Raw genomic sequence first — 22,428 nt, 5'->3', positions numbered from 1 at the left:
CACCTGTCGCTCCGTCTTTGTGGAGAGTTTTGGCATAGTAAGCCATACGCAGTACTTGCACTGCCCTTGGGAGTTCACCGAGTGCTTTCCAAACTGGACAGTAAGTGAATACTACTGACTGATAACAGAGAGCTTAAGACTGCAAGGAGGCGATCGCATGCCACGTAGGCTTGTCTTTTCGTAGCCAACTGAAGCCGACATGGGTTATTTGCCATCTGTGCAATCATCTGCCAGCTGAGAGACTGGAAATGATTTGTATGAATTCATGTAAGAATTCCCGGTTTGATCTTTCAGGGTGCTGGATGTCCTTCAGGAGGTGTTAAATGCTCTCAGATGCCACATGAGTTCACTGCGTTGAAGTCATTTAGCTTTCCACTGCCAAGCAGTAACAAGTGGTCCTCCACAGAAATGTTTTCCCAGTGCCAGCTGACAGCACGTCAGGGAGGAGTTTGCTCCAAGCAGCATAGCTCTGACATGGATACCAACAGGAATGATACTGAGACTGTTAATCCTGCATGCAAACGATGGCCACAGCAGACATACAAAATTGCACAGGACAGCCTTGACCACAAACCCTCACTTTCACTTTTCATATAGAAAATCGGGCAGTTCAGAAAGGTAATTTTTTTTCAAATCTCCCCATTTACCTTGATGTTGTAAAAATTCCATACACAAGCGTTGTTCTGGGGTTATCTGTCTCTAAAAGAAACACATCCTCTGTAAGAAAGAAAAGGAAAAAGAAAAAAAATTTTGAATACTAATAAACCACTTTATTTTCCAGTTTAATTTATGACTTTATTCCTGCTGAAGTCAACAGTAGTTTTGTCTCAGACTTGAATGGGAAAAGCAGGCTTATTGTATGAATGGACCATATGCATAAATCTAGCATTTGGACATTCAGAAACAGTTCTGGAAATTAACTCTGCACCATCTAGCCTTATGAAGACAGAAAGCAAAGATTTTCAAATATGTTCAGGATCCATGTCACACATTTCTCTCAGCAGGTTAACAGTAGGCAAACATTTAAGCTGCAGTAGGTCAAAGAGTTCCCATAGATGGATGTAATCCAAAGCAGGACAATTAGGTGTTTTATCATCCAGTACACGCTCCAGGTGCCCTCACTAGCTCATTTTCAACATGATATGAATGACACACAGTTTTGCAGTGAAGACACTGAGAGATAAAACCTCCCAGCTTCTGTTGTGTGGGGGTTTATTGACTGCACTACAACACACAAGAAGACTGAACTGTTTGAGCTTTTTATCATAAAATATGTTCTTTAGCTTTCCATTAATTTATGGGGATCCTTCATTAACTCTGAAATTTTTGAACATTCCGTTAAATATGTCAAAAGCAAAAGACTTCACCATGCAGGACTGGCAGTGTTACGCTCTTCTGCATTATACATGAATTTCCAGCTGCGGTTGTATTGTCACTCTTTGCTATGGGATTGTGCTGGGAGCCCAGGATGACAACATTGTCTCCTATTCTGTATGGTCCTCCTTTTTGTCATACAGAAAACTAAAAGCAGTTATCCTACTGCTTTGCTGAGGAGGAGCAGCCTGGTAAATCACAGCTTGGAAAGATTAGTTGCTGTGGCAGGGCTAGGAGGCACCGGGAACTTCTGGAAGCCAGTCCTCCAAGCACCTTGCATATACTAAGTTACAGCAAGTTAGGATCTGCTCCTAGGCCTATCAGGTTCCATCGAAACCTAGAACCAAAGAAAGTACACCAAATATTTGTAAAGATATAAAGTCAAAAAAGACTCCAAACCCCATTTGTTATGATGAGAATCAGGAATAATGACAGACCACAATGGAGAAAAGGTCAGGATCAGATGCAGCCCCAGTGTGGGGCTCATTAGCTATTTATGTTATTCATATTTATATCTCTACTAATACACATACCAAATCTTCCAATTCCTGAATTTAGTGCTATGACTTTGTACATCACAGCTGTTGACAATATAGAATTTGAAAATTTCTGATAATGCTGTTTGGCACTTAACTATCAAGATATGCATCTATTAATTTCTTATTGAAAGGAAACCTCTGAGACTGCTGTATAGATTATTCACTGAATATTTGCAGTGTTTCATATGTTGAACTGAAAATCTAAGTGCCTGAATGAATCCTGAGAAATTATATTTATTCATAGTATTATTGCTGGTGCCAGTAACAGGATTTATTGGTATTATCTTGATCAGATTGAGGCCTCTACCCAGTGATCAAAAAAGAAAAACTGTATTACAAAAAAGCTGTATGTTACACAGCTTCAGAGATGTATGTGAAAAAAACCTCTATCATAATCCTAACTAGGAGCAAAATAACAATAGACTTCGGTTACATATTTCCTCACAAATGTTAATTCTTTACATATATGATTCCTTTACATAGTCAAGATTAATTACCTTTATTTCAAAGATAATTATAATTACTCAGAGAGATTTATAAAGAGTTTTTTCATTTCCTGTCATAAAACTGCAAGGGAAATTTTGACATGAATTTCTACAGGGCTGAGATTCCACTGTCACCAACTTGATTAAGAAGCTGAACAAACACCAATAATTAAATATGCACAGGGTGCAGGATTTAGATGAAACTTTTAAGGGATTTTTCTTGCATACCTAACTCATCAAAGTACGTTTCTGTTCCATCTTCATCCATTACCGAGCACACAAGTCTTGCTTTCAAGAATGTTGTCCACTTGTTCACGAGACTACGCTGACCACCCGTGTCATTCTGAAAAGGAATATTATTTTCAGAAAAAAATACAACACAGTTAACATTTTACTGGGCTTTCCCACATTTTCCTCAGCTTATTTGACTCATCACCTAGACAATTATGCTGGTAAATTCAATATACAAAATAGATAAGCCTAAACCAAATCCCCTCATCTAAACACTCCAGATACAGGAAAAATAGGAACTTGTTTTCTGAGCAGAGTCTCTGTGCTGGGCTAGCAGGCACGGGAGGGTTGTGCAGTAGAACTTGTGCAGCAGCAGCGTGTGTGGGTATTACTGGAAAGGACTGTAGAGGTCTGTGTCACTCACTGACACATGGAGAAGTCCATGCTACCTCCAAAAGGTCTAATAGTCCTATAGAGCGATGACCTAATAAGCCAAGCTAGCCCATGAGGTTGATGCTCTGAACTACATTCAGAAATGATGGTTAGCATGGGTCAAGCTAGTTTTGCACTGTTGCAAGTCCTGCTAGTTTGTTCCAGGGCTGGCTTGGTCACAGCTCACTCAAGGATCTTTCCATCTCTCTCCAGTGCAAGGTGGAAACTGGAACTGCTAAACCAGCTGGTGCAGCACAGAGGTGATAGCTCTTGGCTTGCTCTGCTGGTGGACGCCTTATCTAAGAGCAGCATCTTCCAAACTGCATAGCACAATGTCACCCAAGGAAAGGGAAGAAGGAAATGTAGAAACTAGGAAAATGTGACTTTGATGAAATGCTGTGCATGTTTCACTGGTGCTCCTGGACCTGGTAATCTGACTTTTTGGGTGACCCATAAGGAGTCTTTTGGGGGGGGTCTTTCTTGGCACCATTGTATTAATATATTTGGCCAGTCTCAAAGGTGTTGACGTATGAATATGATGGCATACAAATATACAAATATGACTGGCTCGGATTTATTTTCATTAGCTTTGGGATTCTGCCACTGAATTCAGTGTAAGTCTGAACAGGCTGAGGCCTTTCAGAAATCATCTGGGCTTCATTATAACAGTAACAATAACAAATACAGCTATAATTGTGTGAAATGTCTTCTTGCAAAATACCCAAAAAGGCCTTTGGGCACCCTCAGAAAAATATAGAAAATGGAGATTATAAAAGAGATCACATGCCTCATCCTATTGCCAGAGGAGGAGATTAACACAATCCCAAATGCCCTCACACTCATGCACAACAACATTGCAAAACACCAAATTCTAAAGAAGACTTAAATTAAAGACAGGGAATACACAAACACTCACAATTAGCTTCCTGAGCCTTTCCAGAAGAAGGAATGAAAAGGTTAGCAGTTATTGTGCATTTATAATTTTTCTCTCGCTAACAAAAATCCATTTCCCCAGAGATATTAATAGCTGCTTCAATCATTTTTCATCTACAGTTGATTACAGGTAGGAAAAAGGAAATAGAGACAATGAGGAGCACTGTGATCGTAAATTAATTACTGCACAGGAGTAGCCATAACACCTGAATTTAATTTTCCTGTGCTCGTTTTTAAAGTTAGGCTCACACATACATCAAGGCAAAAATTCAGAAAGGACAGATATTGTAAAAATGAAAACAATATTTGAAAGTTAAATCAACCCATTTAAAAGCTTGGTTCTGATATTTCCAATGTGTTTCAAAGATTTGGAATGTGTTAGCGCGTGCGTGCGCAGTGTGTGTGTGTGTGCGTGAAAGACTTCACTGTCTTATACATCAGTTTTTCTAAGCAAAGAATGCACCTCATTTGTGCAATGAACAGCAAGTTTGGAAATTCAACACCGGTAACTCTTCTGACTGAGTTAGAGAAATACATAAATCCCTGAATCTCTACATTTCCATATCATTATAGGTATAGCCAGATACACATAACATGTTCAGACCCTAACTGTGTGTTCAGCAACGGCTCTTCTTTATTATGAATGTGGATGCTGAAATGGGAAATTTGTTTTGAATATAAATCAAAGGCTTTTCAATCATTTAGTCCTTTAGCTTATCATGTCACACTACAAGCTTGACCCAACAACCTGGCAAACAAAATAGTTCTTACTGGGCATATTCTTGCGATCATGGAATGAACTTGCTTTGTGCTGCCACTGTTGTCTGTGAGTCTCTCTTTGAAGAAGAAGTAGATTTTGGCATCGTTGGGGTCAGTGCCATCTGGGATAACATGAGCATCCACAAAAATAGGCTCTGAAATGAAACAGTATAACAAAAAGATGAAACCAAAAGATGTATCAGTATAAGCAATTAATGACTTGACGGTTCCTGACTGCTCCAAGGAAATGCTATATAATGCATATAGAGGTACTGCTGTGGCAGGTTAAGCTATATGGTCTAGCCTCATGTCTGTATATACCAGATATCACCAGGTAAATGGCTTCTTGCTGGCAGCCTTAAGTTTCTGCATCCTTATATTTTATCCCACAGCAGATTTTTAGAAAAGTGATTAAAATACAGAAGCAGTAGTATTAGATTACTGCAGAGATTCAAACACTTGGTGGAAGAAGAGGGAAGAATCAGTGTGTTATCAGAGGCACTTAAGGAAAGACTCATTGAGGCAAAACATAAAAGTAAGCTGTTGAAAGCCTCATTAGGAAAAGAACAAATAAGGTACATAAATAAGAGAGGAAAATAACTCATGGAACATGGAAAAAGAAAGCAGGATATGCAAATGCTTGAACAGCTTTTGAGTTCATATCAGAGGCTGATAAACATAACCAAGCGTACGTGCAAAACACTGCAAAGGAGCTCTAGTGAGAGAGCAAAATAATTTATATCCTTAACAGAAAGCACATAAGGGACAGTGGAGGGGTCCTCAGAAGACCTTCTCCTTTGTCTGAAGGAAGAAGCGGACCCTCTTCCTGCATGAAGGCTATATCTTTTCAATCATCCGGCAAGATTGTTTGATCAGTTGAAATCCAGTGCAAATCTCGAAACAATCCGATACGAAGGTTGGATCTCTGACAGAAAACTCACTTTAGACTGCAGCATTTTTCTATTCACAAGAGCCCATTCTCAATTAATATAATGTGTCATGACCGGCACTAAAAGAACATGGAAATAAGTTGTGCTTGTCAGGTAACTGTTCTGAGCATATGTAACAGGTAGATTTTTCCAGAAATTAGGCATTTTAATGGTTCTCTTTCCCTAATTCACTTTAGAGTGCACACTTCAGGATGTGCAGATACATGTAAGAATGTATACCAAACAAAAGAAAAATGTAGAAAACAGACAGAGTTTCCCATAGTGGATTGAGTTTATTCCGATTGCAATCCTGCGATTTCACTGTAGTCCCAGCCGCACAGGAGTAACAAGAGTCACCATACAAACAGTCAAGACAAAAGCACCGTAACTTTACTTCAACATACCTGAAGGCTTTTTTAAATTGGAACTGCTATGTTATTTGCTCTATAACCTTTGACATCTGTCTCTGCTCAGAGGGTTGACCACCATTTTAATTCAAAATAGATTAATTAGAAGGAGTCTTCTTATCAGTAAAGTCAGGGAGAATTTTCACATTTGTTTCAGTGAAGGCAAGAGTTAAGGCACTCAGAAATTAGTTTTCCTACTGTGTTTTGATAATCAATTTCTTACCACTGAAATAAATGGCAATAATTGTCATTGACTTCTCTGATAATAGGACTCTCTTCTGCACACATTTTGAATGCAAGTGGTGGTGAATCTTCTGTATGGAGGTGGTGGTGAATCTTCTGTACAGAGGTGGATCAGCCTGAATTAACTAAAGTTGGTAATTCATTAGAAGAAAACTTGGAATCATGCACTCTAATTTACGGCAATGTCTGACGCGCTAGAGGTGGAGAAGCCACTTCCCTAGAAGTCAGATTGTCTGACCACTTGCCGTTTGAAAGGTTTTCATACACTCTCCCTGGAGTAGTTTGGTTCAGTCTTAATGCAACAAAGGCCATCAGGTGGGGTGGCCTAAGAGGTCGGCTCATGCATTGAACTCTTTATATCTGTGCATTGTCTGCAATACATATTTACACACATTTCTTCATGGTTCAACTTCATGAATTAAATTCAGAGAAAAGCTCTTTAAAAGACAAGCTTCCCCCCCCACCCCCCCCTAAAAAACCCAAACTAAACCAAAGCAGAATCTGTGAAACCCTTTAAAAGCTCTGGTAAAACAAAGGCATCTCACCACTCAGCCACTTGGAGTTGTGCTGGTCGGTTCGCACTGCATTCCTCCTGGTCAGACTCCGAAAAATGGCCGCATCCGTCCCCATGAAATCAATATACATTCCTGAAAAAAGCTCTTCATCTGCAAAGAATTGAAATGGAGGGGAAAAAGCAAATGCGTTGTTATGGCTTCTGGGAAATTTGTATTTACTGATCTATTTTTATTTTAAACTCGTCAGCTCTTTATTTACACAGGAGTTTATACAGATAAATATTGGGTCATGGGAATGGGGTTTCCCTCTGATTTACAGAGATACAATCTAGAATGCATGCGAATCATCAGATTTTTCTTAAAGACTTTAGGGAACTGCATAATTAAATGCAACAGCAGAACTGCATAAGTGGTGAACCATTCTTTGATATGAAGTTTAGATGCTCAACTTTCACTGCTAAGGATCACTGGAAAATCAGGCTAGAGTTATCAAAAAGAATCACGTTCAATTTTTTAAGTACGTACTTCAAAAAGCTTGTTTTTGTTACGGTAGTAGACAAAATGACTGGGCTGAATTTATTGCTGGTGTAAACTGGCACAACATCTGTTGCAGTCAATGGATCGGTGCCAGTTTTTACCAACAGCATTGTCAGGGCTGCCCCAGGCATCCTCAAGCTGACTTCAGTATTGCAGAGGCCAGACAATCATATTATTGAACTTTATGCAGAGTAATACGGAGCAGCAATTGTCCCCTTTTATGTACTTGATTCTAAGTATAGGGTCAGTATGCTTAAACAGAATTAGACACGCAACTCTTACATTAACACAACTATGAACTTCCGCTCCCTGTGCAGGGCTGAAAACTCAGTCCATCAGTCAGGACGTATATCTGTGTTTGTGTGAGTCTGTGCGTGTGCATAAATATACGTATATATAATTATAATTCTAATTACATATACTATCATTTTCTAGTCCGTGAATAACCAAGCAATTTCCACTGACTAATGACAATGAAACCCCAGAGTAGAAAACAGTAGCTAAAATAAACTCTAACTCTCAGAGTGGGAGTGGTGGCTGAATACATTCCAGTACAGCTGGGTCCTCTGATTGATGTTTTTGTCTGAATTCCTGGACTACCCAGAGAGTGTGGTCAAGCTGGCAAGAGTCACTGGTTCAGAAGTGCTTGAGGCTATTTTTATGCTGTGCGCGTGCGTATGTGGGCATCAATATGGAAGATTATTGGCTCATGAGAGAATTAAAACTCTGGAGATTTTGTTTTTCTGCTGCTGGCTAGAGCCTGAACTGAACCCCCGCAGAGCAGCCAGCAGCCACTCTTGTGCTCTCGTCTCTCCCGGCGATGACAAGATTCATAAACGGGATTTAAACAAGGCGTTCGCTGCATGTTTGTGAAGCATTTACTTCCTAAGCATGTATTGACAGAATGATGTTAGATCTATACTGATTTATAACTGATTTTGTATATTTGCCTCATTGCCTCAATCCATCAGAGCTTTATTCTTATGAAATAAATTGGCCAAAGGAGATCAGACTTATGGTTCTCACTAAATGTTACGCATAGTCCTATGCATGCACACATACACACACACTTTAAAATAGTAATTTTAATCCTATTACATATCAACACTATTAGTTATGTCTTAAGCATTCCTAGTGTCTGCTTGCTAATCATGTTTCAGTTGATATCCGAGAGCTCCACTTCCTTTTGGTTAAATTCTTAAATTCCACACAGTGCTTGGTCTGCACAGCACAACTAGTTGACACTACTTCTTTTTGTTACTGGGGAGAATTACTGAATTGATGAGGTATGTCTGCTTTTATAAATATCTCCGAGTCTTGGTGGGGAGAGAGACATGCATCCTGCACACTAGTTATGCCAAGCTTCTTCAAAGGACATTTTTTCATTGCTTCGATGCAAAAGTGTCTTTGTACAATGGCAAATTGTACCAAGTTCAAATTTGTTTTTACAGCAGCACTTTCCTGTGAAGGGTGAATCAGCTTTCCTGCTGTATTCTAGGCTGGTGATGCCCAAAATTGTCAAGAAATTGCAGCTATATTTAAAAATGGTTCTTTTGTTGTGGAAGAGTTACCCAGTCTGGCAGTATTTCCCATCTTCTGAAGTGAGAGGAAGGAATTTCTCCCGCAGAAGAATGCTCAAAGGAGGGTCCAGTACAAGGGCTCAGTGCTTGCATTTTAACTCAAGCTGTGATTTACAAAATTTTCCCTTTTCCGGCATGGATATTGAAGTTAAATTCATTCAAGCTTAATTTTTTTTAAGTGACTGGACTTTGTATTAACAGGCAGAAAGTATAAAAGTCAACCTGTGGGACTCTTTTGAAAAATAATGTGACCTTTGTGGAATAATTTAAACTTTGTAGATGAATTATGTCATGAAAGATTAGTCAAACACTAGGGAAGGTCTCTTCAGTCACATAACTGTGAGATCAAGGAAGATAACATAAAGTCTTCTAAGATGAACAAAGCTGCCATAGATCGATTGTAGAAAAAAAAATCAGCTTACTGTATATACAGTAATTCAGAAACTATGTACTTCAATGCTGTTTCATAAAATCCAGAAGGAACAAGGAAAGGAAACTTTATTTTTAAATGCCGGTTGATTCACTTAATAATGCCAGAACAGCAATGAGTAGCAGTGGATTAATCCATCACTGATTTTGAACAAACATTTTCTTTACACAGTGAGTGTCTGTAAACACTGACCATAGATCACTGAGGAGATAAAGACAGAAGTGCAGCCAAGGTTTGGAGAGGTATTTACATTGCATTTACCTGTCTTCTAAAGGTGCTACCTCTGTGAATGAAACTACTTATCCTCTGTACTAAATGTATTTGCAATTAGGAATTAAAAAAAAAAAAAAGTTTATTTATATTTTGGACAGGCCATATAGGATAGACTATATGACATTTCCCTTAAGCTCCATGAGACTCAAATTTTAGAGGAAATATCTGGCATAATATGTAATTGCCATTGATTTCAGTGGAAGCTGAATGGCAGAAACACTGCACATTGTTCCCTTGTAAACCTTGGGTGAAATACACAGTACGTGTGTGCACTAAATTTTATTTGCTCAGAAAGCCTAAAAAATCTGTGCAACTGCTGCTCCCTTCATAGCCAAAAATATAGCAAGGAGTAGGCACATGTTGAAAAACCGAGGCTGTGGCACTAGAAGTCTGTGAACATGCTGCCAACGTGAAAGGTTGGGTTACACCTAGTATATATAATGTGTCTCCTGGATGGGAAAAATAAATAAAATTCTTTTACTCATGACTTAGGTTGCACAAAGCATATGCCCCCTTTGAGTTTTCAGTTAGGTGTGCAATAGGCACTGCAGTAATTCTTTGTATGGGGTATATCTCACAGTCACTGAGTACAGTTGCCACCAATTCATGTGAATATTTGAGGTGTGTCAGTTGTATCACTTCCTGGCCGTTCAAATGGAAGAAAATTGTAAAATTGCTTGGGTATAAAGCCAATTGAAGAATGAAGAGTCTTGCAATAGCTGGTGGGCTCTACAGCAGAGATGACAACAAAAATGAAATTCAAAGTAACTAAAGTCTTCAGGCTTTCTTTCCCTGGGTACTCCGAGGTTTTACAAATAATTAAACGAGACACAAGCGCTGTCTAGGATGAACAAGGTCAGAAATTGTTCAAACATAAAATGCTAGACAGGGTAATGTAAAGTTGAAACTAACCCTGGGAAAAAATGTGTAAGCTGGAAAAGGGACAACTTTTTGTTTTCTGTTTCTCTCTCTCTCTCTCCCTTTCAACAACTTATTTCTGCATTTCATTTGTACACCCACCTTCAGGTTCACGTAAACCTTGAAACACGGATGGACCCAACCCTCGTGCCTGTCAACCAGACACAAAGTACTGCTCCTTGGAGGCTGAATTCTGCATCCAGCTCATTTCAGGCATCCCGTCAATCCACACCACGCGTGACCATACAGGTTTAGACCTCAGCAACTTGGAGTAACTTTACTTACTGATCATAACAGACACTGTGTTCACATTGGGGTTGAAAGAGCAGCGTCCCTTTCCTGATTCACACTTGGAGTCAATCTTGAAGATTTGTTCCTGCAACGTAGATTCGTGTGTCACTTCTCATTTCAGAAACCAGCAGACACAAAGTGATTTTTATGCTTGGCTGTTTCCAGCATTAACAATGCTCAGCACTGCTGGGCACTTTTGCTGTACTATCAGCAGTTTAGCTTTCCTATTCAGAATTTCATCATCTTTTTAGACATTGGTACCCAGTTATTTTCAAGACTCTTGTTATAAATTCAAGAATTTTTCCCTCTAGCTCAGTTGTGCTTTGGAGAAGTTGACTGATCTCTGCAATAACATCTGTGGAGATTACTTCTGTGTTTTTGAAATTATTTATCATTTATTTGCTGAATACATGGTGATATTTATACTAGTCTAGGACTTTATAATAAAGCTACTAGAACAATAATACATATTAAATAAAAATGTATGAATCATTTGCTCTTTACTGAGCTATCAGACCTCCAAAAATCCCCTAAATAATATTTATTTTCTTCAATACCATCTCTTGGATTATGTGTACAGCTCCAATTCTATAGTGGTAGATAATTTATCAATATTTCTTGCCATAGCCTGAAATCTTTTGGAAATTTTTTGCTGTTTAGGAATCTTGGTACAGGTAATTGTCTATATTTTATGTGATTTACAAATAGGAAATACCTTTGACAAAGTAGTAGCAACCTGGACTGCAGCTTGAAATACAAACAGTCTGAATATCTTTAGAAAATTCACCCATCTCAGCGCACCTCTTCACTTCTTGGCTCCCAGCAATACTGAAAAGCACAGTGTGCTGAGCAAGAAGGGACTTGGGTCCAAGCCCGTTCCTTAAAAACTGCAGTCAGTAATGGCAGGGACATTGATCCATAGCACATCGACTCACATACCATTGTATACCAAACAACTTATTCCTAGCCTACTTGAACAAACTTCTAATCTTTAATAAAAGGCCAAAAGGCACAATTGCAAGGAAAAAAACACCCAAACTTAAAACATTTCTGTTTCAAAAGAAAAAGGTAGCTGACAAAAATTCCAAAGAAAGGCTTCCGGGATGTAGATGCTAACGTATTAGTTATTTGACTAAGGGCAGCAAGTCTTTATATTCCCTTTAACAATTAATGTAAATCACAGGGGAATGCGGATGCCACACAGATCCCTGAGCAGCCATTTGGCCACAGCGAATCGGAGACTCCACTAACCTGAAATGCTCAGCTACAGCAGGAAGTTTTCATATCATTAGCCCCTACCTCTTTTCCCCCCTCTTCTGTTTTGCCTAATTTAATTACAGAGATCTTATCTATTGTTTCAGTAATAAGCTCTCTAAACAATGTTAAAACATAAGTATGGAGTTTCTAATATGATCTTGGTTTTTGTTGTTGTTGTTTTACTTCTAGATTAATATGCAGCTTGATGTTAATCCATACTTACTATACTATACCACTATTTACCAATTCAAAATGCCTATTACTGCACTATTAAACTAGCTCCAGGATTACACTTGATTTTCATATATATTAAACTACCTTTTAGTCTGTAATTAATTCACATAGTGATTACATTTCCTTCTGTTTGCATTTACTTTGAAATTAGAATATATTTGGGTGACTAAGAGAGTCATTACCAAAGACCAAACTATCAAGTGTGCCAAGCAAGAAAATTAATTATTTTTTAACCTCTGCCTCAGAGAAAAGGGCAACATTCTGCTTCATCAATAAAACCACCTTTTTTGTGAGATTATGTGGAATCCTGGAGACAAAAGAGCACAACAGGCCCAGTTCTTATGATTGTTGGATACAACTCTTACTGTCAGGCTTTGTAGCTTCTAGAGAAAACCAGATGTGCTTTCTAAAATATCTGTTTTTCACGTGCAAAACCAGCCTTCTGTGCATTGAAAACTGCACACTAAATTAAAAGTGAAATGATAAAAGGGAAAAAAATGAGTTCTAACTAGTCCCATCAGCACCACATAGTTCTGCATTCTGCTCTATTAATTAGTCATGCACTGATATATGCAATGAGTTCAGAAGGAAATGCTTGGTTTTAAACTGTTATGCTATTGTTGGCCTGTACAGTAATGGCTTTGAGCATGCGATGCCTACAGTCAAGTGTCTGACAGACTCCAGACGTCTGAAACAGCAGTTTATTTAATCAATTGATCATAGGCATGTAGCTATACAGACAGGCTAAGTGAATTCAGTTCTGCTCTTCCAAGACATGTATCTTTATTTTTAACTTAAGAAATTCAGCGTTCTTGCATCATCTGAAGATGTCATCTCCCGATCTCCCCCTCCAACCCCCAACCTCATTTACAAAAAATCTAAAATAATGAGATTCAGAGTTCTCTGGGCTATGGTACTACTACTTAAGCTGATAAAGGAATATTGCATTAATTAGAAACAAATGCGATCACTTTCCATGTTTTAAATAATTTGTCAAGAAATAGGATAATGCTGAGGAAAGCTGACCTCGGTTTCAAAATACATCAAAATAAGTTAATGCAGACTCCGTTAACCAGAAGGATGGATTTACTTATTCAGCTCTGATTGCTTGTGCTTTTAAATCCAGGCCTACGAACCTCTACTTTTAGATAATTCATTAGGACTGAAGGTGCAGTGATTCAGACTACATACTCCGTCAAGGAGGCTCGAGCCAGGTAGGGATCTACCAAAAGTCACTGAGATCATCCCATGAAAATCTACCTGAAGAAACAATGATTTATCACCTCCCTGGCAACCCCTTCAGCAGTCTTGTGTCTTGGCCAGAATTCCCATCCCACTCCCAATGAAATCAGTGATGAATTTCCCAGTCTTTTCCCTAGGAGCCAGCCCAGCTTTCAAAGCTGCCCTCACATGGCAAAACTCCAGGTAGCACGCTCTGATCTTCCTTCCCGACACATCTGCTTCCACATCGCACAGGAAAATACACTGCACACCTCTCTGCCTGCAGACATGAATCTGACTCAAAAGCTACTGAGGTGCTGTGTCTCGGTTAAGCGCTTTTCTTTCTCCTTCTGGTTGCTTAATTTATTACCTATTACATTTGCACATAAACAAACATTTCACTTTCAAATCAGGAAACTTGGACAGTATACTTACGAAACATCTGGTACTTCGTATATTGAAAATATACAGTGAAATTGAATATAGAAAAACTACAGATCTACCTAGAGAAAATAAGATTTACAGTCCGGAAGATCCCACAGTGATGAGGAAACATAACCAACTTCATCCCAGCAGAACCTACTGGGGCAAAACTTGTGCAGTAGATGAAAGTTACTGGTACTGGCATTGCATCTAGTGGGTATTAACGTGAAGGCCAGCAAACCTTCACATACCTGAATAGTTAGCCCACTGAGGGCTTCTCCCAGGAATCAATAACACATGGAAGTTATAAAAAGAGGACTGCATATTTTACTTTTTATCTAACTGGCTATTTCCTTTCAAGTATTTCCTGGCAATTTTTCCAACAAATAGTAGGAATGAATTCACCAGACAATGTCAAATAAAAAGTAGTATCAAACGTAGCCCAGCGTTTGATATGGTTGTGGAACTTTGGACAAATATCACATTTGAGGCATGGCTTTGCTTCTTGCTGGTAACAGGTCTGAAAGCTATGGATCTTTGGTTTTTTTCTGTTTAACATGGGTGAAGGAACCTATTTGGGTCATTGATTTTAGCATTTTCAGAATTTCGAGTTTTGCGTCACACGAGTAAGATTCACCACGAACTGAGTGGAAAAATGAAATGGGACTTACCTCGGACCTGCGCCCTCTGTTGACATACACACACACGGGGCTGAAGGCGCCGCTGCCGCAGACATACAGGTGTGTGCGATTGTACGACTGTATCACACGCACAAAATTTCCACAGCCATGCTACAGGGAATACAGAAAAAAAATAATTTCACATTAGCAAATGTTATTAGATGTTGGGAACTCTAGATAACATACACGGGGTTTTTTAGTAGTATCATGAAAACAGCTACTGACTTTGGTACTCTCTGGATTTGAACAGCTGTAGACTTCTGTTTTCTTTTCACACCATTTTGCCTAGTCTGGGAACTGGGCATCGATAGGACACTACAGAGCAGTTACAGAGTTGTGCATGTGACTTCCTCGTTCCCACACAGCAATCTAATTTTCATCCACAGACTTCTCTATACTTTGCACAAGAAGAAGAAGGGCCTCTTCAGGAAAGCAAGAAATAACCTTATGGAGTTTCCTTAAGGATGCCTCCAAAACAGTCTCTTCCCCCCACCCATTTTTTCATTATAGCTGCAGACAATTAAAAACTAAATTAAGCCCAAATCTCAGATCCCATTATTTGTGTAAACAATTTTTTTTCCAAAACATTAAAAGTCTGAATAACACACAAGTTTGCAGTAAATCGTTGCTTCATATTGAAGATCAATGGTAACATCTTTAAATCAGCATGAAAATTAAACCAGAATGTTAAGCGCCACAGTTTCACACCATTGGATTTACAGCTTTCTCTTTCCAGCACACCCCTTTCTTCTCTTGCTCTTTCCTTTTTTGACTATGATCAACTGTTAATGCACTTTAGGTTGAAAATAGATTTTTTTTTTCTGAATATTTTTCTTACTGAGATCCCAGAACTGCCTTCATATTCAATCATCCAAACTTTCACCAAAGACAGCGCGAATTGCATGTGTTTTGTGAGCACAGGATTGGAAACTGTGTCATCAGTCATCTTCATGAGAATCAGTGGAGTTAATCCTTGTCCAGCAGACTGCACAGTATATTTATATTTAAAGGCATTCACATTTTTGGTTCAGCAGTACCGTACTACAACATCTGAAAACTAGTGCATACTTGTAGGTAGTTCATAGGAGGAATTTCTCTACAGGGAACACTGCGTGTCCTCAGTTAAGTATTAGCTCTAGCAATATCAGAAAAATCTTTTAACCCAGTCAAAATATATTGTTTCCCTAAAGCTGAGGGCTATTCCTAAATGTTTCCATTTTCTCATATCTAGCTATCTCAGTTTGGCTCCAAGATGGCTTTAGTAATGTCTTGCTGTCAAAGGCAGGTTTTTCTCAGCAGTAGTACCAGTCTGCATTATAGCTGTGGAAAGGGAGGAAGGACAGGTGAGGGTAGACCACTAGCTTATATATGCCAGAGTGTAAACTGGTGCTTTCTCCTCTTGCTGTTTGTGGAAATTTTTTCTAGAAGATTCCTAGATAAAGGATTACATGCTGAGAAATCTCAGAATGAAAGTCTTCAGAGGTCAGGACCAGGAAACAATGTCTACATGAACAGTTCTGGTATGTGACACTTGCTACTCTGCTTCAGTACCGTGCCATGCGCTTTCCAAAGTGTCTGTGGCAAGAACATAGGGGTGGTTAGACAAACAGCTCTTTTCTTTGAGGACAGCCTTCTGCGGTAACCGTCTGACACATACCGTGTCTTCACTGATGATTTACAGACAAGTAACACAAGCTGGCTCAATACCAACATTTTCATATTTTAATGCTGAAGACCATTTTATGGTCTTCTCTGAGCCTTTGCCCACCTCTCCAGTGTTGAACCACTGAACAGGATTTGCAATTTGCTATGTTATTAATCTGGGTACTGTACTGTGGCTTCGCAACCCAACAAAGCAAGAAATTGTTATTTCAGAATATATTCTGTAAGACTGCCATTCAAGAGCGCCTATGCTTTAGTTTATTTCTCTTTCCTTGGTATTGGAGTACTTTGTCCTTTTAAATCAGTGTGGTCTGAGGTGACATGAAATAGTCATCTTTAGGATGGATGTTTGTCAAAGACGGTGGCAAAGCTCGAGCTATTCACACACTACTGGTGCTTCTCTTGGAGCTGATACCAAAGCTCACTCAGTAACAGCGTCTGGGGAATTGTCTTACTGCAGACATCTGAAAGTCAGACACCTATGCCCGAGTAAACGCAGAGAAATAGATGTCATACTAATGTAAACAATCAAGTTTGCCTGGTGAACATACTATTTAGAGGTGACAATTTCTTTTCAGTAAAGAAAAAGGCAGCCAAAGATGGCAAATTCAAACACCAATGTTTGTCTAACGGTAGGGCAAATGAACTCTCCCCGAATATCCTTGGAAAATAATTTGCTGATTGCATAAAGTCCTGTACTGGCTGCTCCAAGTCTATCGCTCTTTTACCTTGGGATAATCACAATTCTCTGATAGGCCAAACATTAGCACACATTCACACACCCCCTCCTTTTTTTTTTTTCCATTTGAAACTCTTAATTCTTCTGAATGCATTCTCTGCTTCTCCCATTATTATCAGGAATGAAACTCACAGGACTGCGATTAAAATCGAACTACAAATTTTAAGCTGCAAACAGTGATTTAGCATTGGGTTCTCTTTCTCATTATTTCAGTGAGCTTTCAATAAGACACATCATTGATTTTAGTCGGAGCAGCAGCTGCTCTTCAGTACCTTTTTTTTTCCTCTTTTAAACTCTTGAGGACAAATACTAAGAAACTTAATGTAAACTTCTATTTTTGGAACTTAATTTTTCTTCTGCAATGGACAGCTGGGATTAAAAAAAAATCAGTTAAAGTTGATGCACATGGAAATTCTTAATTACGTTATAGGATATTAGCTGTACCCACAATTAAACTGTTGTAAAAACAGAAGTTCTGTCCAGAAATCTGTCCACTAATGCAGCAACATTTGGGTACTTCAATATGATTAAAAGCTAGGGAAGTCTCACTACTAAACATCCAAGACTAAAAGTTCTCTGGAGAGTCCAGTACTTAGTGGTGTCTTAGTTTTTTGCCCCACAGATCATATGTTTTGCATACTGCTTTCTGTTTAGAGTATCATCCACGTTTTTCCTATTTTTACCCTAGAAGAGTGTCGTCATATCTTGGAAACATGACTGAGACTAATGAACTTCTGTATTTCAAAGAAAAGAAAATTCCTTAACCAGTCTATCACAGGTTGATGATGCAGTCAACATAGTCTGTAACTAGGGTCAACATTAAACACCATTAATAAAACTGTATGTTTTATTCTCACATTTAGTGAAACTTAACAGGCTACTAGCTGTAGAATTTACTGCACACTGCAGTAAAGAGAACAATGTAGAAATGTGTAGAAACATAGGACAATCAGTAGGAAAAATATTAGGTTTTCACTACCATACCTATCAGGAATGCAGATAAAAAGCAGATAAGCTGCCATACCGACCACAATATAGTTATTCATAAAGTCTCATTCTGTTGCTCTGCAGCAATATAGTGAGTTACTCTCCACAGTTTTGAAAGAGCAATATTACAGCAACATTCCGGTAGGCCAACCTTCTGGTTTCCTTACATTTATCAGCATTTGCAAAATATATATATATTTTTTTTTTTTTTTTTTTCAAAATAAAGCCCACACATATTTTTCTTACAAAATGGACTCAGGTGAATTATTGTTAACGTTGCAATAACTGAATTGCATGTCATCTGTAGGCTTAGTTAACAATACAAAACGTGCATGTAGCTAAAGATAATAGAAATATAAGGCATGATACAGAGACCTTTGAAATAAATAACAGTTTTTATACTAAATTCAGTGGACTTTTGCATTAATCCTATTGTTTCTGAAATTAAAAATTATATTTATATACACCTGCTTATGTCCTTCAATCACATCATTAATTATGATCCTAGATATATGCTGAGGAGTATGTTCCAAAGATGATTATACCTCATGTGAAGGCTTCTAATTTCAATAGGTTTTTTTTCTCAAATCAAAATATAAGCAAAATTTCATTGATTTTTCTTATAAATTTAGTAGTGAGAAACTGGCATTTTCCAGCTCAGATTAGAATCTGAATTCTAATACTAAAATATCAGTTAGAAAACAGCTATATCCAAAGAGCTAAAAAGAAAATGAGGATAAAGACCGTTAGGTGCTGCTAAACCAGTAAAAGTCAAAAGGTAGCTGAATAAAATTGAAATGTGACTTTCTGCTCTTTCTTTTTAACAAATCAGGTGTCTTCTGAGAATAAAATCTAGGCATATACAGACTGTTCAAATTACTTTAGGAAGATAACCATGTTAATACACAACTCTGCCAAAGACAGGATCTGCTGTATTGTACCACTTTCAAAAAAGCTCATTTCCATCTATTGTTGATAAAGAGTGGGAATTACCAGCTGATTTAGGTCCTTTGGAAAGGGTCTGCATTTAGATGGGAGAGCAATCAGCTGTGGTGCAAAATGTCTCAACAGAGCCTCTCCAGGGTCTGTGTTTCCTGTGACTCCAGAGATGGTCTCTACCTCTTATGAAAGCGATGGAAAAGAGGTGTTTGGGGTGTCCCTGAGTCTGGGGTCTTCAGGCTGCGGACGGTGGGTACCACCTGCCTGTAGAGTCTGCTCGGGGGGTGAGCAGACAGCCAGAGCACTTCCCCACCCCGAACAACAGCCCAGCAGACTGTTCAGCATCACCCCCAGGACATAACTGGAAAAGTACTCTTACCTAATTTGACTAGGAAGAGGAAAAAAAGGCGAGGAAGTGGACAATATGTATCGTTTTCAATCTGTCAAAGTCTGAAGGTGCATTTTGTTTAGATAGCCTGTTTTTTCATAATTTCACTTTCTCGTTTGGCCTGCAGAGCATTTAAAAAGCAAACCAAACACTTTCATTTTGTTTTGGCTGCACTCAAGGTGCTCTTACTTTATTGCCAAGTATGTAATTTGTGTATGCGTGTGCATGTGCATGTGGATTATAACTTACCGTAGGATCTTTGCCAGCCATTTTGCACTCTTCAACCTTGTTTGCTGACGCTGGCCAGAAAATCTGTAAGGAAAGAAGTATCTTTTAAGTAATGTATATATTGCATAATTTAAGCACAAAATTTCACTGCCTAACTTACACTGATAAGTTAATATTTTGATATCTTTTACACCTTGATTGTAAGGAAAAAAGGATTTTCATTGATAAATGAAAACAAATTTCTGTCTTAGCATGCAGTAAACAAAATAAAGGCCCAGGTCTTTGGCTGATGTCAATTAAGTTTATTACACATTTTTAAGACAAGTTAATCAATTTATTTAGACTTCTTTCTTTTAAATAAGAGAATTTTTTCTTCATTATTCCTTAAATTACTGTCCATCTTTACTTTTACTGAACTTCTAGCAATTATTCACACTAGAAACCAGAAGACTTAAATATTGCAAGAAGGGTTCTTGTAACAATTTTTCAGTTTTAACAGCAAAGGTTTGGGCAGATTATGATAAAACTTGCTTAAAATTTTAAGATTTCAGGCTGATTTCTTGATTTCTTTCCAAGATATATTGCATTACAGACAGTTTTCCGACAAACACCTCCATTTCTGAGTGTTTATCTATCTGATCTATACTCGAAAGATTTTGAGCTTCTTCCATTATTTATTTTGATTTTGAAATAGAAAAGACATCCATTAGAAATCTCTCCCTAGAATTTTAGTAGGTGACAGAGCCTGATAATATTTAGCCTCAAGATAACATAAATAATAGCATTAAAAGATCTCTGTGTGTGTATATACATATACACACACACACATATATATATGCAGAGAGATGTAGGTATGTATGCATATGTATACAGGGTTTCTATAGAGGCATAAGATTAGCAAAGTGAATCTGTTATGAAAATAAATAAACAACCAAAGGAACGTGTGGAATTGCAGAGATTAATTCTGAGCCTAATACTGGGTGATCACATTCGATGCCAGAAAATTTTTGTGTGTTTGTACTTTTTGATGATTTTTTTTTTTACTTCTTGTTTTTCCAGGCCTAAATAGCCTGTTGCTAGGCCTCACAGCTTTATACTGCAGAGTGTATTCCATGCCACAGAACCGACCTCCGCAGAGGATTAAACCTGACCTGCTAAGGGAAGGCTGGAGTGTGCCGTGCGGGAGCACAGCAGCTCCCAGACAAGGGTGGCCGGATCCCTGGTGAGATGGGAATTAACAAAAAGGTCACACAAGCTATTTCAGACCGGAGAAGGCAGCCCCATTTCAAAGGAAGATTTCTGTGCCATTAGGAGGAGGAAGGGTGCGTTCACGCCATCATGAGAGGCATTTAATTTAAATGTGTAAGTTAGAGTCAGCCTCCCCGGACTCCCTGCACAATCAATTCAGGTAGACAGGCATGTCCAGAGGGTGATTCAGAGCAAAGCCTAATTTAACTGCGCTTAATCACCCTCCAGCGGGGCCTCTCTCTCTCTCCTGACACATTAAAAGCCTTGCCTCTTAAGGAAGCCATTTAACTTCACTGCTGCAAGCTGGAGATCTCTGCCCCTCAGTACTCCTGAGGTACAGTAATAAAGCCCATAGATTAAAGGATCAGACGAATTTGGTAGAACAAAGTCTTTACGGTACACTTAAGGTACTGATATAGCTGTGATAATCTAAAGATAGGCAAGGCAAAGTCTGTGGAGAGGTAATATCTTAACAGTCAGGCTTCTGGGCACACAAGTACTTCTGCAGGCCACCTATTTTAAAAGCAGAGAAGCTGGATGTGAACTGGCTCTGGAGAGGAGAGGAATCTGTGAAAGTGGTTTAAACAGTTGATAATTTGATTATTTTCATATACAGGCTGCCTATTACAGTTTGGGGAGGTGGGACACAGAGAGTTCTTAGAAAATGGCATCTTGGTAAGTGAAAGAAGCAGCCAGAAAAGAGGCGGTGTCAAGAGGCAGATGCGGTCATAGTGTCCAAAAAACCCCAAACAAGAGGTGTCTCAGCTACCCAACTGAAGGGCGAGGGCTAACAGAGACATAACGAAAGATTGGAAAACAGTTCAGTGACTAGGCTTCAGAACACAAAACAAAAATAAGTATAGTTGAAGGTTAAAGGCAACTCTGTCCCTCTTGTTTTTTTCCCCATGGCCTGAAAACGATAGCATGTATCTCATTCTTCCTTACAGGCTTCTTTTAAAAGTGCATCTCTAAATTATCTTAAATATTGGAGAGGAGTGGAAACCATCAACCCATACAAATCTTCCTTATGAGGCCAAGCCATGCTGAATGTCACTTCAAAACGAGTAAACAGGTCAGCTTTTAAACAGTGTTTGAGGAGCAGCCATGCTAATAGCTTCTTCATCTTGCCTTACATATAAACCAAGGACTAACAAATAAAGTGCGGGCCTGGACTTCTGCCTGCTGCAAAATAATGAAATACACATTTTTTGTCTTAAAAAGAAAGGCATGCAGTAAAGCAACCTTGGATTCACAAAATCTTGGACTTACACTGAGAGGGTCCTGGCTTATATTATTAATATTCAAAGACAGAATATGATCTTTGCTGCCCACGTAGATTCGATCCTGATCTTCATCCATTAATAATATCCTGTAATCCAGGGGACTGTGGGATATTCTGTGATATTCAGAGGTCTTAGTTTCTTGCAGCTCTGAAATGGTAAAGACAACAAGTTAGTAAGTGGTTCGGTTGCCTTTCTCGCTTCACAACTGCATTTCTTTCTTTGAACACAAGTGAGGTCAATAAGAGAAAAAAAACCCTCATCAG

The 22,428-nt window shown here is 38.6% G+C and overlaps 1 protein-coding gene across 2 annotated transcripts in view; it reads right to left on the bottom strand.

Moving 5' to 3' along the window:
- Positions 1 to 22,428, bottom strand: part of SEMA3C (semaphorin 3C) — a 128,314-nt gene that overhangs the window by 33,170 nt on the left and 72,716 nt on the right. For both annotated transcript variants that reach the window (XM_054812630.1, XM_054812631.1), the window contains exons 3-10: positions 22,152 to 22,312; positions 19,656 to 19,718; positions 14,683 to 14,802; positions 10,871 to 10,961; positions 6,878 to 6,997; positions 4,766 to 4,908; positions 2,627 to 2,741; positions 648 to 717 (exon numbers count right to left, since the gene is read on the bottom strand). In XM_054812630.1, the coding sequence (XP_054668605.1) occupies positions 648 to 717; positions 2,627 to 2,741; positions 4,766 to 4,908; positions 6,878 to 6,997; positions 10,871 to 10,961; positions 14,683 to 14,802; positions 19,656 to 19,718; positions 22,152 to 22,312 (883 nt within the window). The remainder of the gene's footprint in view (positions 1 to 647; positions 718 to 2,626; positions 2,742 to 4,765; positions 4,909 to 6,877; positions 6,998 to 10,870; positions 10,962 to 14,682; positions 14,803 to 19,655; positions 19,719 to 22,151; positions 22,313 to 22,428) is intronic.

This window comes from Grus americana, chromosome 1 (genome assembly GCF_028858705.1).
Source record: "Grus americana isolate bGruAme1 chromosome 1, bGruAme1.mat, whole genome shotgun sequence".
Lineage (NCBI taxonomy): Eukaryota > Metazoa > Chordata > Aves > Gruiformes > Gruidae > Grus > Grus americana.
This window is presented reverse-complemented; position numbering and strand designations above follow the sequence as displayed.